This window comes from Anabrus simplex, chromosome 1 (assembly GCF_040414725.1).
Source record: "Anabrus simplex isolate iqAnaSimp1 chromosome 1, ASM4041472v1, whole genome shotgun sequence".
In the NCBI taxonomy this organism is placed as follows: Eukaryota; Metazoa; Arthropoda; class Insecta; order Orthoptera; family Tettigoniidae; genus Anabrus; species Anabrus simplex.
This window is the reverse complement of record NC_090265.1, coordinates 1,376,284,896-1,376,305,552: the sequence shown is the minus strand read 5'-3', so window position 1 is coordinate 1,376,305,552 and position 20,657 is coordinate 1,376,284,896. Positions and strand designations below refer to the sequence as shown.

The following is a 20,657-nucleotide window of genomic DNA, read 5'->3' as shown; positions in this document are numbered from 1 at the left end:
TGTGTGTAAAGATGAAAAAACGCTAACATCTTGGTGGAATGATGAAGTGAGAGCAGCTTGTAAACATAGAAAGAAGGCTTATGAGAAATGGCTCCAAACAAGGGCTGATGCAGACAGGGTGTACGTAGATGAACAAAACAGAGCGGAAAAATAGTTGTTGAATCCAAAAAGAAGTCATGGGAAGATTTTGGTAATAATCTTGAAAGGCTAGCTCAAGCAGCAGGGAAATCTTTTGGACAGTAATAAAGAATCTTGGGAAGGGAGGGAAACGAAATAAACAGTGTTTTGTGTAATTCAGGTGAACTCATAATAGATCTCAGGGAATCACTGGACAGGTGGAGGGAATATTTTGAAAATATTCACAACATAAAAGGAAATCATCATGGTGGTGTTGCGAACAACCAAGTTCATGGGGAGGAAAAAAAATGATGTTGGTGAAGTTACACTTGAGGAAGTGGAAAGGATGGTAAAAGAAACTCCATTGTCATAAAGCAGCAGGAATAGATGAAATTAGACCTGAAATGGTGAAGTATAGTGGGAAGGCAGGGATGAAATGGCTTTATAGAGTTGTAATATTAGCATGGAGTGTTGGTAAGGTACATTCAGATTGGACAAAAGCAGTAATTGGACCTATCTTTCTGCATCTTGTAAGGGAGGGTGAAATCAGTTGTTGAGAGGAAGATGGAAGAAAACCAGTGTGGTTTCAGACCACAGACGATCTGTCAGGATCAGATTTTCAGTATGCGCCACGAAATTCAAAAATGTTACGAGAGGAATAGGCAGTTGTGTTTATGTTTCGTAGATACAGAAAGCATATGACAGGGTACCGAGGGAAAAGGTGTTCGCCTTACTGGGTGATTATGAAATTAGGAGTAGATTATTAAAATCAATCAAAGGCATTTATGCTAACAATTGGGCAGCAGTGAGAATTGATGGTATGGGTAGAATGAGTTCTTGGTTCAGAGTACTTACAGGGGTTAGACAAGGCTGTAATCGTTCACCTTTGCTGTTTGTAGTTTACATGGATCATCTGCTGAAAGGTATAAAGTGGCAGGGAGGGAAACGAAATAAACAGTGTTTTGTGTAATTCAGGTGAACTCACAATAGATCTCACGGAATGGTCTTAATGGCAGATTGTGCCGAAAACCTGCAGTCTAATTTCTTGGAACTTGAAAATAGTTGCAATGAGTATGGTAGGAAAATCAGCCTCTCGAAGACTAAACTGATGTCACTAGGTAAGAAAGTCAACAGAATTGCTGATACAAAGCTGGAACAGGTAGATAATTTTAAATATTTAGGTTATGTTGAGCCGTATCCTGCCGGCCCATAAGAGATGCTCGGATTATTATTTGACATAATATATACATTTTATTGATATGAATTTCAGTCATATAATTATGTTAAAGTAACGAAACGCAGGATAGTTGAGACCGGAAGTCGATGGAGCCATCAAGTCGCTGGATATTGCCCAATACTTCCTCGGGACCGTGAGAATGGCTTAGCGTCACTAAGAGTTGGCACATCTCGGCACGTGTACAAGACGCTGACCAAGCGAAATATTCAGCCAATGAGAACGTGAGGATGTGGCAAATATGGAGTCTACATCACGCGAAGTCATAATCCCAGGTTGACCAACATGTGCAGTTGCTTGAGATAAATTTTGTTATTCTACGGATTTCCACAGGTCTATAAGTGAAATAATAATCAGGAATACGATATAAAAATTATAGGCAGAGATTTGATATTATTTGAACTGTGTTTTATTGATATGTTATAATTACTATTGTGTCATTATATTGGCAAGCATTCTGATTGGTGGTCTGTCTAGACATGCGGGAATCTCATGGCTACAACGTCGTTACCCACGCTTGCTTAGCACCCCAAGCTCTGGAGAGCGTCACTCTGGTCGCGCAGTTTGGATAGTGAAGAAGTGCATCTCTGATTCGGATACTAACGTGAGGTGAACGTTGTTCGCTGTGCTCCAAGAATTGTACTTGAAAGTTGCCACGTGAATATATCAGTAACAATATATGGCCTTCAATACTAATAAACAGTGTTTTAGTCGTGCAGTTGAATAAATTAACTGGTGCAGAGTTAATTGCAGATTATTTTATAACAAAGTTCACTACCAGTAAATAGACGGTGATAATTAGCCGCAGTCTGGAAAGTGCAGGAGAGACGTTCCGTTGTCTCATATTTTCGTGTCGGTCGCGTTTCGCGAGGAACTCTCGATACGTACCGCGTGCCGCTCTCAATAACTGTGTACATAAACTCTCGAGTGTAAAATTTATAGTGTATTTATATGTCACTGTGTTGGCTGAATTTATAGCCACAATAGGGTTGTTCGGCACGTGCATAATTGAGCGGTGAAGAGATATTCATACAAAGCCTTCTGTGTTGGAGTGTTCAATAACTTTCAGCAAGAAGAAGGCTTCGCCTATGGAAGAAGGAAGTGTTGAAGCAGTGATCAACATGGAGTAGACACCCAACGAGGTGGGGATGTGATCTGCTGCCATGTATCCAGGGAGTCGTCCAAGATAAGGCGCATGTGTTAATTATGGAATGTTATATGGGTTATGTTAAAATACTAGTGCAGTTTAGAATAGGGATTTTATTTAACGTAAAGTAAGCCTGACGGCATGTGACTATTTCACTTTTATATTGTTGTATATACGGATAAGAGAGAAATGCATGTTCTCTACATTTTTATTTTGATTTATGACTAGTTCGTTGGGATAATGAGGGAATTGTTAGAATTATTTGTTGTGAATTTATGCATGATAATTTAGTTAGTATTATTCCGATTTTCCGTGTATATTAGTGCTAGGAGGATTAGATTGACAAGTTCATCCAATTTCAAAGTTAAACACTTGCTATGTTATTTTATTTTGATTATTCAGAGAGTTAGTAACAGTTAAATTGCATGACCCATGGTATTTCAGAAGCTGTACGTAAGGAGCTGCATAACAACGTTGATAGAATAGGATCTTCGAATTTAGGTTGGAATCTGTTTTTTGCCCAATGATTTGCACTGGAATTGAACCTGGCCTCACAGTGTAAAAGGCTGACGTGATTTGTAAGAAATATGAGAGGTGATAATGCATGCGGAGATATAAAGTGATTATGCAGGCCGATTGCATGCCTGATAAGGGAAAGAATTATGTGCAGTGGATATGTACCTGCTATTGTCTTCTGAGAGAATATTAGTTCTCAAAATTAGTTATCAGAATTGACGGAATTGATTCCAGACCAATGAATCTGATGTGTATAATAAATTGTCGAAGCGTGCTAGGAAGGAATATGATTGTACGTGAGTTTCCGTATAGCCGACGAAAGATGATATCGCATTGCAAGCTGATATATTGGCCGTGTTTACTTAGACGGCGTGAATGAAATGTATTTCCGTGTTACAATCTTGGCGGACAGAATCCAAGCCTTAGTACAGTGTTGAGTTCCAATATTTCCTTTCAGATCACAGCACACCAGGAAATGCATGTCGGATGACCGCGCTGTTGAGTGCGCAAATACAGAAGAAGAAGAAGAAGAAGAAGAAGGCAATGTTGCCCATTGCTTTCCACATGAATATTGATTGGATAATTATGTGTTTTCTCTTACAGGATGGTGTTTTATGATGTTTCATGTTGTTTGAATATGTTGTCATGTTCTTTAATGGGGAACAGCCCGAGTGCTGAATAATATTGATGGTCAATCTAGTTCTCACTAGATCCTTTGTGGTGAACCGCGATTCACGTAGAATCTGTGTAGTATGTAAGACTTTTCTCTTTATCCGATGTAAACAGATGTGATATTTTGCTAATTTTTTGTTCATTGTAAATATAGCGTAGGAAATGTCACTAGTATTTTTCATAATTCATATCATGTCCCATTGCGTCTTAATTTTCTTTTTATCTTAATTTTTCTTTTCATCGTAACTTTCTCTTATATTGTAATTTTCCTTTAACGTTTAATCTTGCGATGCCTCTAAATCTAAATAAAATTCGTAACCCGTATCAATGTGATTTTTTCAAGTGTGACTCCATCCGAAATAAATACGTATCAGTATATGCGTACATATGTTATCATATTACATGAACAATGGACAATAAGAAGAAAATTATTCCTAAAGGTATTCAAGTATTCAATGTTGTGCTTCATACTTCATTTCACATTTGTTTCTTTGATCCATTAACTTTTTAATGTCCAGTTCTTTCTTTAATTTTGAGATTTTGTTAATGCCATTTTATGATTTGATTTATTTGATTTTCATTAGTATGATTCGGGGATATTTATGAATAAACTCATCCTACCCCATATTATTGTTTCTCATTCGAGTTATACCTCCATTTTTCTGTCATTTATTTATATTTAAGTGAGGAACTTCGACTTTTAACCTGACCCAATGACGACCAACCCACTCTCTGCCCAACCCTGAGTTAGTCGGATGTTCATACAGGAATGGAGGCATCGTCCTAGAGGGTATTTACCCCTGGGTACGGTACAGTGTGTTCTCCCAGAATGGTAATATAGTAAGTGAGATTGAATCAAGGTATAGTAAAGCTAATGCAATGAGCTCGCAGATGCGATCAACGGTGTTCTGTAAGAAGGAAGTCAGCTCCCGGACGAAACTATCTTTACATCGGTCTGTTTTCAGACCAACTTTGCTTTACGGGAGCGAAATCTGGGTGGACTCAGGATATCTTATTCTTAAGTTAGAAGTAACAGACATGAAGGTAGCGAGAATGATTGCTGGTACAAACAGGTGGGAACAATGGCAGGAGGGTACTCGGAACGAGGAAAAGAAGGCTAATTTAGGAATGAACTCGATGGATGGAGCTGTACGCATAAACAGGCTTCGGTGGTGGGACTATATGAGACGAATGGAGGAAGATAGTGAACCCATGACCTTTGTGCCCTAAGAACATTATGCATAAATCGACAATCATTTAAAAGTTGGATTCTTGATAGCATGGATTTGACACGTGACGAGGGGGTGATTACCTTCGGTCCCACGCTCTGGGGTACGTGACGTCAGCCACACGTGTCAACGGCGGAAGAATCTCAAGTCATTTTTGTGAACTATTTCAAAGCGCGTGTACATGGCGTGACCAAGCCAAGTAAAAAAATATAGTGCCTATCAAAGGGGGTCAATCATCTCACAAATCGAACCCGTAAAAATTTTAAATGGCCATGAACACTACCGCCAGAAATGTAGCAAGCATGTAGTCACTTTCAAAACTCTTGAAATTAAAGTTTAGGTAAGTCAGAAAATTTATAGAAATTTTCTTGGCGGCAAAGGGAGATATCCGAAGAGAGGGGGTAACTGCTATAAATATGAAGGGACGCCATGACGAAGTCTCCTTCTCCGGCATTTGTGATACAAAGCGGACGAAAAATTGTTGAGCTGCTCTGCGAAATCAAACCAACGAAAGTAGACTGAGTTCAACTGCAGATTTTAGCCATTGTGGCTAGGTCTTGTCTCCATGAGGAGATAGTTTTCTTGAGTGAAATAATTGTACCAGATAGGACGGTCAAAGTACTGAATAAATTCTAATGTGATTAAGTAATTCGTGTGCGGAAATAATTATACTCCATCGTGTGCGCTCAGCAAACAAGTGAAGGGTATTTTCTTTTTTTTATGCTTTATTCCAGGAAACCTGAAGAAAATTAATAATGAACTGTAAAGCCATGAATGTAAAAATGGCTAAATAAAATGCCAGGGTCGCAGGTGAGCCCTATGACGAACACTGGCGTGACGACATGAGGTAGGTGACTTTCCATCTTACTACCTCTTATATCTTGTCTCATGGTCTCTAAAAGTGTATTTGAATGGGGATATACGCAGTGGTCACCCCTCCTAAGTTTTGTAAATGTGAGAGTACGACTAAAAGAGTCATTTGTTTTATTTTCCACTTGGATAAATTTTTGAAGTCTTGCGAGTGCCGTGGAATTTATAAATAATCGAAAATGGTGTCGACCCATAGTTTTCGGATTCGCTGAGGTGAATACTGACACTACGGAATTTTTGAAGTCCAAATTCAGCCCCTTTTGGCATATGGGGTGAGAAAGGGTAAAAAGAAAACATGTCTAAAAATGACCGATGTAATTGACGTATGTATGTTCCAGCGTAACTATCAATCAAAATTGATACACGTATGATTTACTACCTGGACCAAACTTGGTACATTTATGACTTATGAACAGGAGATGAACCGCGTGGAGGTATGATAACCATAGCACCCCCAGGGGTAGGGGTTGGAGGGAGTGAGATATAAAATTAATAGAAAATGGTGTCGAATCCATATTTTTCGAGGTCTCTAAAATGCATAGAGACACTCCGGATGTCGTTTAAGTCCAAGCTGAGCCACAATCGGCAGAGGGGGTGGAGTGAGAAGGGGTGAAGAAACGAAAATGTCCAGATGCCCGAGTTTATGGATGTTTGTGTGCATGTTCCAGCATAGCTGTCAACTAAACTTATAAAAATATTACCTACTATCTGGAAAAATATTGTGGGGTCAAGACACCTCTAGAAGCCCTAGGACCGAGCTCGATAGCTGCAGTCGCTTAAGTGCGGGCAGTATCCAGTATTCGGGAGATAGTAGGTTCGAACCCCACTGTCGGCAGCCCTGAAAATGTTTTTCTGTGGTTTCCCATTTTCACACCAGGCAAATGCTGGGGCTGTACCTTAATTAAGGCCATGGCCGCTTCCTTCCCACTCCTAGCCCTTCCCTGTCCCATCGTCGCCATAAGACCTATCTGTGTCGGTGCGACGTAAAGCAACTAGTAAAAAAGAAAAAAAAAAGCCCTAGGGAAGGGGGCGAAATATAATTATAACTGAAAACGACCGCTATCCGTGTTGAATCTGTAACTTTCGGAACTTCAGCAGTGATTTCAACGAGACTTGGTACTCTTATGACTTACTACAAGGAGAAAAACTGCGTGGAAGTATAAAAAAACTAGCACCCCTAGGGGGGGGGGGGGCGAGCGGGTGAGAAGTAAAAATAATCGATAATAATGTCGAATACATTCTTTTCTGGGTTGCTGAGATGAATAGCGACACTCACGATTTTTAGAAGTCCAAGTCCAGCCTCCTTTCGCAGAGGGAGTGGGAAAAGTTGAAAAACAAAATTTCCTAAATACCGTGATAATGGACGTAATTGGTATGTTCCAGCATAGCTCTCAATCAAAACTGACACACGTATGACTTACTATCTGCAAAATTCCTTGGGATAAGAGTCCCTTAGCCCGCTAGAGTAGGGATGAAGTGTAAAAATAACCGAAAACAACCGATATATGTGTCAAATCCACGGTTTTCGGGGTCACTGAGATGAACTGTGACACTCTCGATGCTGTTTAAGACAAAGTTCCGTACGGTAAGGTAGGCCCTAACCCTAGCACCCCTAGGGGGCGGGAGTGAATTATAAAAACACAGAAAGTGGGCTGAAATATAAAAATAATAGACAACGACAAATATTAATGTATAGTCCATCGTTTTCGAGTTCGCTGAGGTGAATAATGACACCCCGGATGTCCTTGAAGTCCATGTTCAGCCCCCATCGGCATGGAGATGAGAAGGGGTAAAACATTCCTTGGGGATGTGGTGAAATATACAAAAATACACGAAAATATCTGATATTAATGTCAAATATATTGTTTACGAGGTCGCTGAGTTGAACTGTGATACTTTGGATGGTGAAGTCGTACTTCAGCCGCAATCAGTATGGAGGTTGAGAAGGGGGGAAAATTAATATAAAAATAACCGAGATTATGGATGTATGTACCAGAAAGCTCTCAATGGAACCTGGTAGATATATGACTTACCATATGGAAAAAAAAAAAAATTACTATGGAGATGAAACATCCCAACTCCCGCTGGGGGTGGGGAATGGGAGGGGATGACATGTAAAATCATGGAAAATAACCTATATTAATGTCGAACCCATTCTTTATGTGTCTCTGAAACGAACTGTGACGCTCTGTATACCGTTTACGTCCACGTTCAGCCTCCATTGAGACGGGACACTGAGGGGCTTAAAAGTAAATAGTCTAAAATGACCGAGATTAATACTGAATCCACTACTTTTGGGGTCGCGAGGCTGGTGGGTGACAGTGTCATTGGCAGTTGAAATCGTGTACATCATATATATAGCACGGCGGGTAAATACATATAGTTATCACTAATTTTTCTGAAAGGATCAAATACTTCCCAGTCAACTTGAACTTCCACAAGGAGAAACGTTTTTACTTAAAAATTAAATAATCTAAAACTTGAAATCAAATACATCTAAGTAACTCTAAAACTACATAATAGATCGTAAAATCAACATGTAAAAAAGAATTCTATAAAAATTCACTTTTCACATAACTAGGCTAACTGGTAATATACATTTTAAAGGTAAACATTCAAAAACTGTCTGGGCAACGTCGGATACTACAGCTAGTATTAGTATAATAAACATTCCCTATTGATCCATGTTTTAAAAGTATTGTATCAGATTGAATTCACATATTAAAACGTGTAGGCCTACAGGCCTATTACATGTTTAACTTATACATTATATTTTGCTAGTTGTTTAACGTATCACTAAATTATCGAAGGTTTTCGGCGACGGAAGATGGTAAAGATGAAACCTGCCCGTCAAGATTACGGAGGATCGCCTGTCCCAGGTAAAGACAGCTAACCGAAGACCCGCTGTGAGTGCAAGAGATTTTTTTAAGTAGGTAGTAGTGTTATCATTCATGGTTGCTTCCTAAGATTGGGAAGGTAGCGGCCGTGGCCTTAAGTATGACTTTTGGGGTAGCGAGGGGTAAAACATTCCTTGGAGATGTGGTGAAATATACAAAAAGACACGAAAATGTCTGATATTAATGTCGAATACATTGTTTACGAGGTCGCTGAGTTGAACTGTGATACTTTGGATGGTGAAGTCCCCTTCTCAACCTCAATGCCCCAGCATTTGCTTGGTGTGAAAATAGGAAACCACAGAAAACCATCTTCAGGGCTGCGATGGTGGGATTAGAACCCATTATCTCCCGAATGCAAGCTCACAGCTGCGCGACCCTAATTGCACGGCCAACTCGCTCGATATACACTAGACTTCCATTGCTTGTATAATCAATCTTCTTCTTGTTCCTCTTCTTGGTCTTATCCAATGTACTTGGAGTTGCGCTAACACTACTTGCGGATTAAGCCCAGTTTTACAGCCGGATGCCTTTCCTGACGCCAACCCTACTCACTATTACGTGTCTCCGTGGTATTTGGTACTGTGGCGTGTGTATATGAAGATGTGCATTACGACGAACACAAATACCTAGCCCCTGTGCTAAAGGAATCAACTAAAATATCCCTGACTAAAATGAATTGATTCTCAGCGCCAGTCCCAAGCCTGGACACAGGAGAAGGGTCAATGGCTAGTAGATGAGTCTCAGTGTGGGTACACACGCCGAGTGGGTGCCCATGGGAAATACTGAGGCTCAAGTTGGTGGTTTTTCTGCCTATGGTACCAGCAAATCCTACTCCTTCAGGGGATGGATGAGGGCGGGTATCCGGCGTCTTAAAACGAGATACCCTCGGCTATGGTATGGTAACCAGACATAAGGGTCCCTGGCCCTCCAGGTTGGGGGTTGAGCATGGGGCTAACAACTCCATCTCGTGAAAACTTCACTCGTTTCGGGACTCGAAAGGAATAGCCGGACTGATCAACGACGACGAAATAAGCGACCGATCGAGAGGAGTGGGCTACGAGTTCGAGAGACCAAGGCCCTTCACGGGCTATAGCGTCCAGGAGTAAGTAAGTAAAATGAATTGATAGTCGTTTGTACACACAGTGAAATTAGACATTGGACACTGAATGTTGTTTAGGAAAACTCTTCGAACTGTCACCCACCGCATTCAATGCGGGCATCACATCGGCGCAGGGTTTCGTCCTAGATCAGTAATGTCCGTCTGGAACGCTCTTTACCAAACAGCGTGTGCACTCGTGAGGAACAGAGAGAGCGGATGGGTGAGCAGTGTGTTGGAATCCAGTCAGCGGCGGCTAGTTACTGTATCATAACATTTAACCAATAATTGTCTCATGAAAATCCACAGCCTGTTTCCAGTCATTCGACCGGGTCAGGAACGGAATGAATGAAGCCCCATCTAGCGGTGAGGATAGGAATTGTGCCGGCTGCCGAAGCCTGTCGCACTCCTCTAGGGCAATGATTAATGACTGACAGATGAAATGAAATGATATTGGAGAGTGTTGCTGGAATGAAATATGACAGGGGAAACCGGAGTACCCGGAGAAAAACCTGTCCCGCCTCCGCTTTGTCCAGCACAAATCTCACATCGAGTGACCGGGATTTGAACCACGCGCTGTCGCTTGAGCCACGGAGGTTCATAATTGTCTCATGGATTAATTAATTTTCCTTATCTATTTTTAGTAATAGGCCTATGATTTTCTAAAGAACGAGGACTTGTAAATAGACTGCAATTAGTAAGTGTGGCCATTAATGGTTGAATAAAATTATGTGTGTAGATTTATTGAATCATTCTGAAATAAATAAGAGTATTAAAATGCACGGCCTTTTATTCGTAACAATACGTTTCTATTCGAAAGCTACTCAATGGGATACTTAACCTTTTGATTCATCTAGTATGGATGAGACGATTTCTTTGACGGTCCATCTTTCAGGAACACATTTCACTTTTGGCAACGCATCGAGGACGGCAGCTAATACTGCTTACCGTTGCGCTATAGAGTCGATTCCTTGAGCTGTCAGAAATTTAATAACGGAAGGAGGGATGATGCCCGCCTCTGTGGTGTAGTTGTTAGTGTGATTAGCTGCCACCCCCGGAGGTCCGGTTTCGATTCCCGGCTCTGCCACGAAATTTGAAAAGTGGTACGAGGGCTGGAACTAGGTCCACTCAGCCTCGGGAGGTCAACTGAGTAGAGGTGGGTTCGATTCCCACCTCAGCCATCCTGGAAGTGGTTTTCCGTGGTTTCCCCACTTCTTCTCCAGGCAAATGCGGGGATGGTACCTAACTTAAGGCCACGGCCGCTTCCTTCCCTCTTCCTTGTCCATCCCTTCCAATCTTCCCATCCCCCCGCAAGGACCCTGTTCAGCATAGCAGGTGAGGCTGCCTGGGGCGAGGTATTGGTCATTCTCCCCAGTTGTGTCCTCCGACCCAATGTCTCACGCTCCAGGACACTGCCCTTGAGGCGGTAGAGGTGGAATCCCTCGCTGAGTCCGAGGGAAAAACCAAACCTGGAGGGTAAGAAGAAGAAGAAGAAGAAGAAGAAGAAGAAGAAGAAGAAGGAGGGATGGTGTAATTAAAACGGTACAAACAGTTCACCTTCAATGGGGGTGTTCCTGAAAAGAGCTGCGCCACCTCGAGGAATACGAGTAAACGAGTTTACTTACTTTCGACAGTGGAAGTACGTGAAGATTTTGACAGCTAAGGGGAGCCACAACAGTAGAAAGTTGAGAACTCCTGCCTTAACCAATTTATAACAAATCTTCCTGAACTCCTGTGTCCCTTCTGTCGAATATAAAACGTTCTTTTACATTACGGGATCCGTAGTGTTTTAGCTATTTTCAGTACATTATACTATCCGGCTCCTTGGCTGAACGGTCAGCGTAGTATTCTTCGGTGCAGAGGGAACCAGGTTCGATTACCGGATGGGTTGGAGATGGCCCGGGAACTGGGTGTTTTTACTGTTTGTACATTCCTGCAAATCAAGCACCACGTACAAAACTATCCTCCTCTACATTAATACGCAGTATTCTATACACGGCAGATGTCGCCTACCCTCGTCGGGGGGTCTGCTTTACAAGGTTCAGACTAGAAACATCCTCAGGAATTTAAACATTAGTACTTTATACTGTGAAAAAGAATAGCTTATGCGCGTCGGAAAGTGTTTAGAAGGAAAATAAGATACGATCACTCGCTTCTGTGTGTGTGTGAGAGAGAGATTGACCAAGTATACTTCTACTAGAACGTTGTGTAATAACAAGTGTATGGCAAGGACGGCAGATTACAGTATTTCATGTTTTAGTCCCGTCACCGCTGTCAACTACGAGTGAGAAAGCACAAAATGTTTTACGGTCTGTTGCAGCGGTATGATACTTAACACACTTACAGTGTATCCGTTCAGTCTCGTTGGAGCAATAGTTCAGCAATATCTTCTTCCAAGACGGTCCATAACTACTGGAGGACATCTCTCGAATTATTCAGCGAATCAAACCCATATTAGAATAGTGTAATATAATGTATATAATTTGAGAATAGTTATATCAGCTATATTTTGAGGAAAAACCCTAACATGTTTTATAGTTAGGATTTCATTCAGGAAATCAACATGATATTCGAGCAATGTCGTGAGCATAATATACACCAGAAGATGATATATTATAATTATATTTTCAAATGCAGGGCATTCAGCAGAAAACGCTGGTTTCTTGATAACTGAAGAAGGAAAGCAAGACAAATTAGGCCTATTTAAACTAATACCGGTACTTAAACTGTTTAAAATACCTATAAATGGAAGCTATGTTGGTTACTGGGTTACACTTGTCCACTTTTGGGAGGAGCGGTGGATTATGTTCTTGCAAATAGATATTTGTAAAATTTGTCGCGGTTAAGAAACGAGATTTCCGCTTCCTAGGTGGCACCTGGCCGTGAAGTTCACTCAGCCTGCACCATAAATGAGTACCATGTTATTTTCTGCAGGTAAAGGTGGCCGAACAAAGAGTTACCATTCCATCCCTCTTAGTGCCAAGCATACGGATAGTGGAAGCCAAGCCTTGACTCCTCCAGGGGACTTCATGGTCTGTAGAGAGATTAATTTGCTTTGCTATGATGCCTGACTGCTTGTTTATTTCTGAAACATGTTAATTGTGAACTAATTCCCAGTCTAATTGTAATACAAGGGTGAAAACTGTTGCGTCACACCACACTCTTTGATTTAGTAGAATTGCTAAGCAAGTGTTCATTCTAACGTGGGGAAGAACAATATCGATCTTGAATTTCTATCTGGCCAGTAAACAGTACAGGGATACTATAAACCTGGGTTCCACAATTTTGAGGTGAAAGCAGTGCTGCATCATTCCTACAACTTCAGTTGCAGTCTTCCAGGCAGTACACGACCGATCATGCCGAGTGGCAAAACAAACTTTAGGTAGAAATGGCTTTAAATGACAATGGTCATAATGATTTGGACGAAATCTGCCTTCTATAACAAAAATATGCATCTGGAAATCATGCGAATTTCTCTTTCATTAACAATTGCATGATGCTGTTTTATGAGAGTACCTTATTTTTACTTACTTGCAGGTTTGTTCGTCGTACACTCGTCCACTTGTACAGCCCAGAGATAAGGGGCACTGGCATCTGCACTCGACTGGGTTCCACGATCTGGGGTGAAAGCAGTATTTCTTAGCTTCGTCATTCCTGCACTTACAGCTGCAGTTGTTCTCGTTGAATTCTTGTAGTGGGCCACAAGAACTCGCATTCACCATCTGGAAAGACAGCAACTTCACACAGTTTGATCTTGACGAGTCATTTTACTCTCTTCTAACAAGTGTGAATACTAGTTTACAGATGATCAGGGGTGACAGTTAAGTTAAAATCCTGTCGAGTAAGGCAGGAATTTTCGAATACTGCGTACTTTTATTGGAAGGACATAGGTTTCATCAGTTGTAAAATTGTATTTACGGAGGAGCAAAGAACCTATTTATTTTATTTTCTGCTAGGATTTAACGTCGCACTAACACCTCAAACGTTTTCAGTGACACTTGGATGGAAAAGGGGATTGGGGAAGTACCGGTAACGGTCTTGGTTTTAAGTTGTTTGGAAAACTCGCAAAATCATCTTCTTTTTTTTTTTTTTTGTGAGTTGCTTTACGTCGCACTGACACAGATAGGTCTTATGGCGACGATGGGACAGGAAAGGGCTAGGGGTAGGAAGGAAGCGGCTGTGGCCTTAATTAAGGTACAGCATTTGCCTGGTGTGGAAAGGGGAAACCACGGAAAACCATCTTCAGGGCTGTCGACAGTGCAGTTTGAACCTACTATCTCCCGAATAATGGATACTGGCCGCACTTAAGCGACTGTAGCTATCGAACTCGGTAAAATCATCTTCATAGCTATCGACGGTGGCGTTGAAACCTATTATCTCCCGAATGTAAACTCATAGCTACGTGAACCAAACCGCGCGGCCATCTCATAAGGTAGTTTTATTCTTACTTCGGACATTATGGCAGTGAGGGAAGTAGCTTTAAAAAAATAATCTATGATTTTGCTTTTCAAGCACTAGGTAGTTTTCATGCATGTCTGCTCCGTAGTTCCGTTTCATGAGACGGGGTTGGAGATGAGGTGAGATTAATTTATATGAGATGTTTTACGGTCGGATGCCCTTCCTGACGCCAACATCAGTTGAGGAGCTAATGACGATGAAATGAATGATGGTGAATGAAACTGGGCAAGGATGTGGAAGGAATCGGTTGTGGCCTATAAATAGGAGCTATCCCGCCATTTACCTGGAAGTGACAATGCGAAACTACAGAAAACCATTCTCAGGACAGCCGACGGTGAGGTTCGAACCCACGCGTCTCCCGAATGCAGAGTTTGGTGCCACCGCCGTCGCGCGTTGACACTCGTGGCTACTCCACTCGGCCACTCGACGGTTTTCAAATGTATTCTAATTTTCTATCTAGTCGGAATATAATTAAATATAACATTGAAGACAGAGAGAGCATTTTAACTAAGAACCAGCCGCATGGTATTTTTCTATAGGCGAGTGCGACAGACGCTGCCGAGTTCAATGCACGAGAGGAGCGCGTCCATCTGTCCTGGCCTTGGATGCAAGGAAAGCTTGTTATATGTCTTTTCACGGAAGTTTAATCCTGATGTAAACAAATAGGCGGAGCACGTTGCCTTTGCACGTGGACACAGACGTAGTTGATTGGAGAAGCAACTGTCGCACTCACTCGACTGTATGCGAGCTCGAAGAAAAGTAGTACGTGGCATTAATTTTATTTTATTTTATTTGATTACATTTAGAGAATTTCAAAGAGTACGCAATCAAATTAAAATATGGTTGTCATATATACCAGTATGTACAGTATATGTTTTTTAAATGTAAAATAGTGATTAAATAATGAAAAATTAAGGCACAAGGCGTGGTGTAATACAGGAAGTCTTCTCTTATATAGTGAGGGAAAGTCGCAAGCTGTAACAGCGTGGAGATAAGGTGTTGCATCTTGCAGCAGCAGTCAGTGTCAGTATTCATAGTGAGAGAAATGGAGCAAGAGGTAGGACCATCGCGTGTAGTGAAGCACAAAAGAGGAAAACCGATCAGAAGTGACCATAGGCAGTGCATTGTAAATGTGTTCAACAAACTAAGTGAACAGAATCCAGGTTTAGTCGTTTATTCAGAAGTTCAGATCTTCGCACTGTTGTCGTATGTGATGCGCAACCATGTACGTCCGAACACGAGACGTTGACGGGGTGGAGGTCGATACTACACGCTCAGCGAATTACAACTCTTTCTTTGGCGGAGGCGCGGACATACCATGTTTACATCAGTATTAAACTCTCGTGAAAAGACATATAGCGAGTGAGTGAGTGAGTACCTAACGGAAGACTCGTTTGTGAGTTATCTGTTGATCTGTGTATTATTGGATGATAGCTCTGTACAGATTTGTAACATACATACTGGTACTTGTACTAATTCAACCTATGAACGGTAAGGAACATCATGTCCTAGACCAGGCATGGCAAACCTTTTCAGACTAGCATGTCAATTATGATCTTGTTTATTACTTTCTATTGCCTAGTGTGCCATCGGTTATTTTCCTTAAAATCATCATGAAACCCACTCATTTGACTTCAATCAGGTATTAGATTGCATTACATAAAAATCCATTCGACTGAATGTTTCATGATTTTATTTTGCAAATATCACTAAAAATTGGATTTTAAAAACAGGTCAATTTTAAGAATAAGATATATATTTTTGCTTTAACCTAATTACATTTGTAAAAATGATGACCATAGAGTTAATTGTGACGTACTTGTTTATTAAAGCGTAACGTTAAAATATTCTATGTTGCTAGCTAGCAGCGTGCCACAGAAGTCGTACCACTAGGTGACACAGCGTGTCATAGGTTCGACATCACTGTCCTAGACTTTATAACACTGTTAAAATCTAGGACAAAAATAAATAGAAAATAGAAAAAATACACTTTAGAGATTGGATGTAAATATTTAATAGACCGGGCGAGTTGGCCGTGTGGTTAGGAGCGCACAGCTGTGAGCTCGCATCCGGGAGATAGTGGTTTCGAACCCCACTGTCGGCAGCCCTGAAGATGGTTTTCCGTGGTTTCCCATTTTCACACCAGGCAAATGCTGGGGCTGTACCTTAATTAAGGCCACGGTCGCTTCCTTCCCATTCCTAGGCCTTTCATGTCCCATCGTCGCCATAAGACCTATATATATATATATACTAGCTGGTGTACCCGTGCTTCGCTACGGGATTCTCAGAAAGACTGACTTGGTGGTTTTCCTAACTGAATTCAACATAGGTCATTACAAAAACGTCAGTAGGATTGTAGTGATTGAAAGGAATGTTATCATATAAAATACTCGATCAAATGAAAAAAAAAAAAAAAAAAAAAAAAAACCCGCACACTTTCTCACTTTCAACGAACAGTACTACGGTGCCGATATAAGAGTCCAAAGTTCCAGAGCTGGAATAACCAGGTCGCAGACTGCCGTGAACACTCCTTTGTCATTATTCCCTTAAATATGCACACTACTCATTCCAATCAGTGGCTCAGAGTAGGGATTCTATAGCTCGAATACTATGATGAACCAGTGTGTTACATACCAGATATATCAGAAAATGTATGAACCAGAGGAATGGCATGCTGAAGAAGAAAGTTATCTTACACCCCCAGCTACTTCCCACCAATATACAGGCAGGCTGTTACAGTCGGTACGACCAGGCGAGTTGGCCGTGTGGTTAGAGGCGCGCAGCTGTGAGCTTGCATCCGGGAGATAGTGGATTCGAACCCCACTGCCAGCAACCCTGAAGACGGTATTCGGGAGATAGTGGGTTCGAGCCCCACTGTCGGCAGCCCTGACGATGGTTTTCCGTGGTTTCCCATTTTCACACCAGGCAAATGCCGGGACTGTACCTTAATTAAAGCCACGGCCGCTTCCTTCCACTTCCTAGACCTTTCCTATCCCATCGTCGCCATAAGACATATCTGTGTCGGTGCGACGTTAAGCAAAAAAAAAAAAAAAAAGATGGTATTCCGTGGTTTCCCATGTTCACACCAGTCACACCAGGCTGTACCTTAAAGCCAAGGCCGCTTCCTTCACACCACTATTCATTTCCTATCCCATCGTCGCCATAAGACCTACCTGTGTCGGTGCGACGTCAAGCTAATTTTTTAAAAACCTCGGTACGCTGCAGTAATCCTATCTATCGGGGATGAGAGGAAACAGAAGACAAAAAGCACATCACAACAAACAATGGTCAATGTAATGTTATTGTTGATAAAGTTAATGAGCTTTCTATATTGCAGGCCTTCACATTAGTTTTCTTTCGACTCTGTGATATTAGGGTGCCTTACAAAATTATTTATATCGTAGACTGTAGTTCCTTATTCTCAGACTTAACATACCGATTTTCACTAAATTCTGTTTACCCATTTTCTCGTGACTCGGCGCTGATTTGGACTTAGTAACAAAAATCCAAATTCATGAATATCTCCGATTATATGTGGTACGGTAACAATGTATAAGACATAAGTGATCGGAAATTAAATAACTTCTTACATAACTACTACTAACTTACGACATAACTAAAGTTATGTTAGTTATGTAGTATCGATACGACCACTAATAACATAAATAAATTATTTGAGAATTACATTTCAGACCTTCCCCTAAACTACCATTTCACTCAGCGTGAATAAAATAATTTCTAGCCTAGATTGCAGTGGTTCATCACCCGACATTACATACCGATTTTCATTAAATTCTCTTCAGCCGTTTTATCGTGATGCGTGTACAGACAGACAGACAGACAGACAGACAGACAGACAGACAGACAGACAGACAGACAGACAGACAGACAGACAGACAGACAGACAGACAGACAGACAGACAGACAGACAGACAGACAGACAGACAGACAGACAGACATTACGGAAAAGTAAAAATGCATTTCGTTGTTACTGTGGACATGACCGATACAGAAATACCATTCTTTTCCAATTCTGAGTAATGTACAGACAAAACTCTTATTTTATATATATAGATTTATCGATTCGACCACTAATAACATAAATAACTTATTTGAGAATTACATTTCAGGCCTTCCCCTAAACTACCATTACACTCAGCGTGAATAAAATAATTTATAGCCGAGCTTGTAGTGGTTCATAAACGACATTACATACCGATTTTCATTAAATTCTCTTCAGCCGTTTTCTATTGATGCGTGGACCTAAAGGGTTCAATACATACATACAGACAGACAGACAGAAATTACAGAAAATTAAAAAATGCATTTCCTTGTTACTGTGGACATGACCGATACAGAAATACCATTCCTTTCAAATTCTGAGCAATGTACAGGCAAAACACTTATTTTATACATAGATTACATTTAAGGCCTTCCCCTAAACTACCATTTCATTCAGTGTGAATAACATTATTGATAGCCTAGATTATAGCGACTTATTCTCCGACTTTGCATACCAATTTTCGTGAAGATACGACCACTAATAAAATAAATATTTGACAATGGAATTTTAGGCCTTCCCCTAAACTACCGTTTTTCTCAGCGTGTATAGCCTATATTGTAGCGACTTATTTCCCATCTTTGTCTAGCGATTTTCCTTAAGACACGATCACTAATAATATAAATATTTGACAATTAAATTTCAGGCCTTCCCCTAAACTACCATTTCACTCAGCGTGATTAAAATAATTTATAGCCTAGATTGTAGCGGTTCATCACCCGACTTTACATTCCGATTTTCATTAAATTCTCTTCAGCCGTTTTCTCGTGATGCGTGTACGTACATACATACATACATACATACATACATACATACATACAGACAGACAGACAGACAGACAGACAGACAGACAGACAGACAGACAGACAGACAGACAGACAGACAGACAGACAGAAATTACGGAAAAGTAAAAAAATGCATTTTCTTGTTACTGTGGACATGACCGATACAGAAATACCATTCTTTTCAAATTCTGAGCAATGTACAGACAAAACTCTTATTTTATATATGTAGATAAGGCTTTAATGTTTAATGTAGTAATACAGTGTCATCCGTTTGGGATGTCAGAAAAGTATAACGTTATAGCTTTTATGTTAAGGCATATATATCTATGCAATTTTCTGTCTCAGCCTCGTGTTGGTAGATTTACTGGCACGTAAAAGAACTCCTGCGGGACAAAATTTCGGCACCTCGGCGTCTCCGAAAACTGTAAAAGAGTAGTTAGTGGGACGTAAAGCAAATATATTATTAATTTTCTGTCATGTACGTGACAATGATGGGAGTTAACAATGATTCTCTTTGCAACAATGACTTCCACGAAGCAACGCAGCAGTGTAGTTCATAGTGCAATCACCAGATGTCAGGTACAGAGGCGGTACAAATTAGCGCGCGCGCTCAGGGCCCTGTTTCATAAAACTATCTAATAATATTACCTAATAATATTAGAACTCATAAAAATAATTATTAGTTAACCAAATTCTGTTTCATAAAGATTTACACATGACTAATAAAATATCTTCACTAATAATATTACTTCATTAGTCAGCTGATACAAATGGAGGTTAGAATCGGTCTGTTGCATATGTTCTTGGTTTGGGTTTGTTCTTAGCAATAAGCTAATGCTTGACTAAACCCGACTATTAATTCACATGTTTGAGAGGCTCACTTGATACTTTCGTTGTTGTGACTTTGATAATTATGAAAATGGATAAAACAAGTGAAAATAATGTGAGAGAAGAAAATTTCTTTGTGGAGAGTGTTTGATTTAAAGCGTCAACTATTCACAGCCTTTTTAACACTATAACCTTCCTTGTTCCTTTTTACTTTTTTATTTCATGTGTTCTTAAAAATCTCTGTTGAGATAGACTAGCAAAATCTTTGTTTACTACCCCCTGTTGGTGGGGGCGGTAGAATAACCCACGGTATCCCTTATCTGTCGCAAGAGGCGACTAAAAGAGGTCCCAGGGCTCTCAACTTGGGAGTGTGGGTTGGCGAACATGGGGCACTGAGATGAGTCCTGCCATTGCTTCAACTTACTTGTGCCAGGCTCATTTTGATCTACCTTTCCGACCTCCCTTGTTCATTTCTTGTTCTTTTCCGACCCTGACAGGCCGAGAGAGTCTTTCATTTTCACGCCCTTCGTGGCCCTTCTCTTTCTTTGGCCAATACCTTCATTTTTCAAAATGTCGGATCCTTTCCATTTTTCTATCTGATTAGTGTTATTATTAGGGCCCGGATTTTTAGGTTTTAACCTACTTTTTTCCTCGCTATTTAATTTACAAATTTTGATATATTTGTACGTTTCACACTTCCTGGAGCAGAATATGTGAATTTCATTGCACCTAAAAAAACCTAAATGAG

General features: G+C 40.7%; 1 protein-coding gene across 2 annotated transcripts in view; it reads right to left on the bottom strand.

Moving 5' to 3' along the window:
- The window catches only part of LOC136878889 (vascular endothelial growth factor A), a 240,282-nt gene that overhangs the window by 20,445 nt on the left and 199,180 nt on the right, over positions 1–20,657 (bottom strand). For both annotated transcript variants that reach the window (XM_068228991.1, XM_067152474.2), the window contains exon 6: positions 13,310–13,500. In XM_068228991.1, coding sequence (XP_068085092.1) covers positions 13,310–13,500 — 191 coding nt within the window. The remainder of the gene's footprint in view (positions 1–13,309; positions 13,501–20,657) is intronic.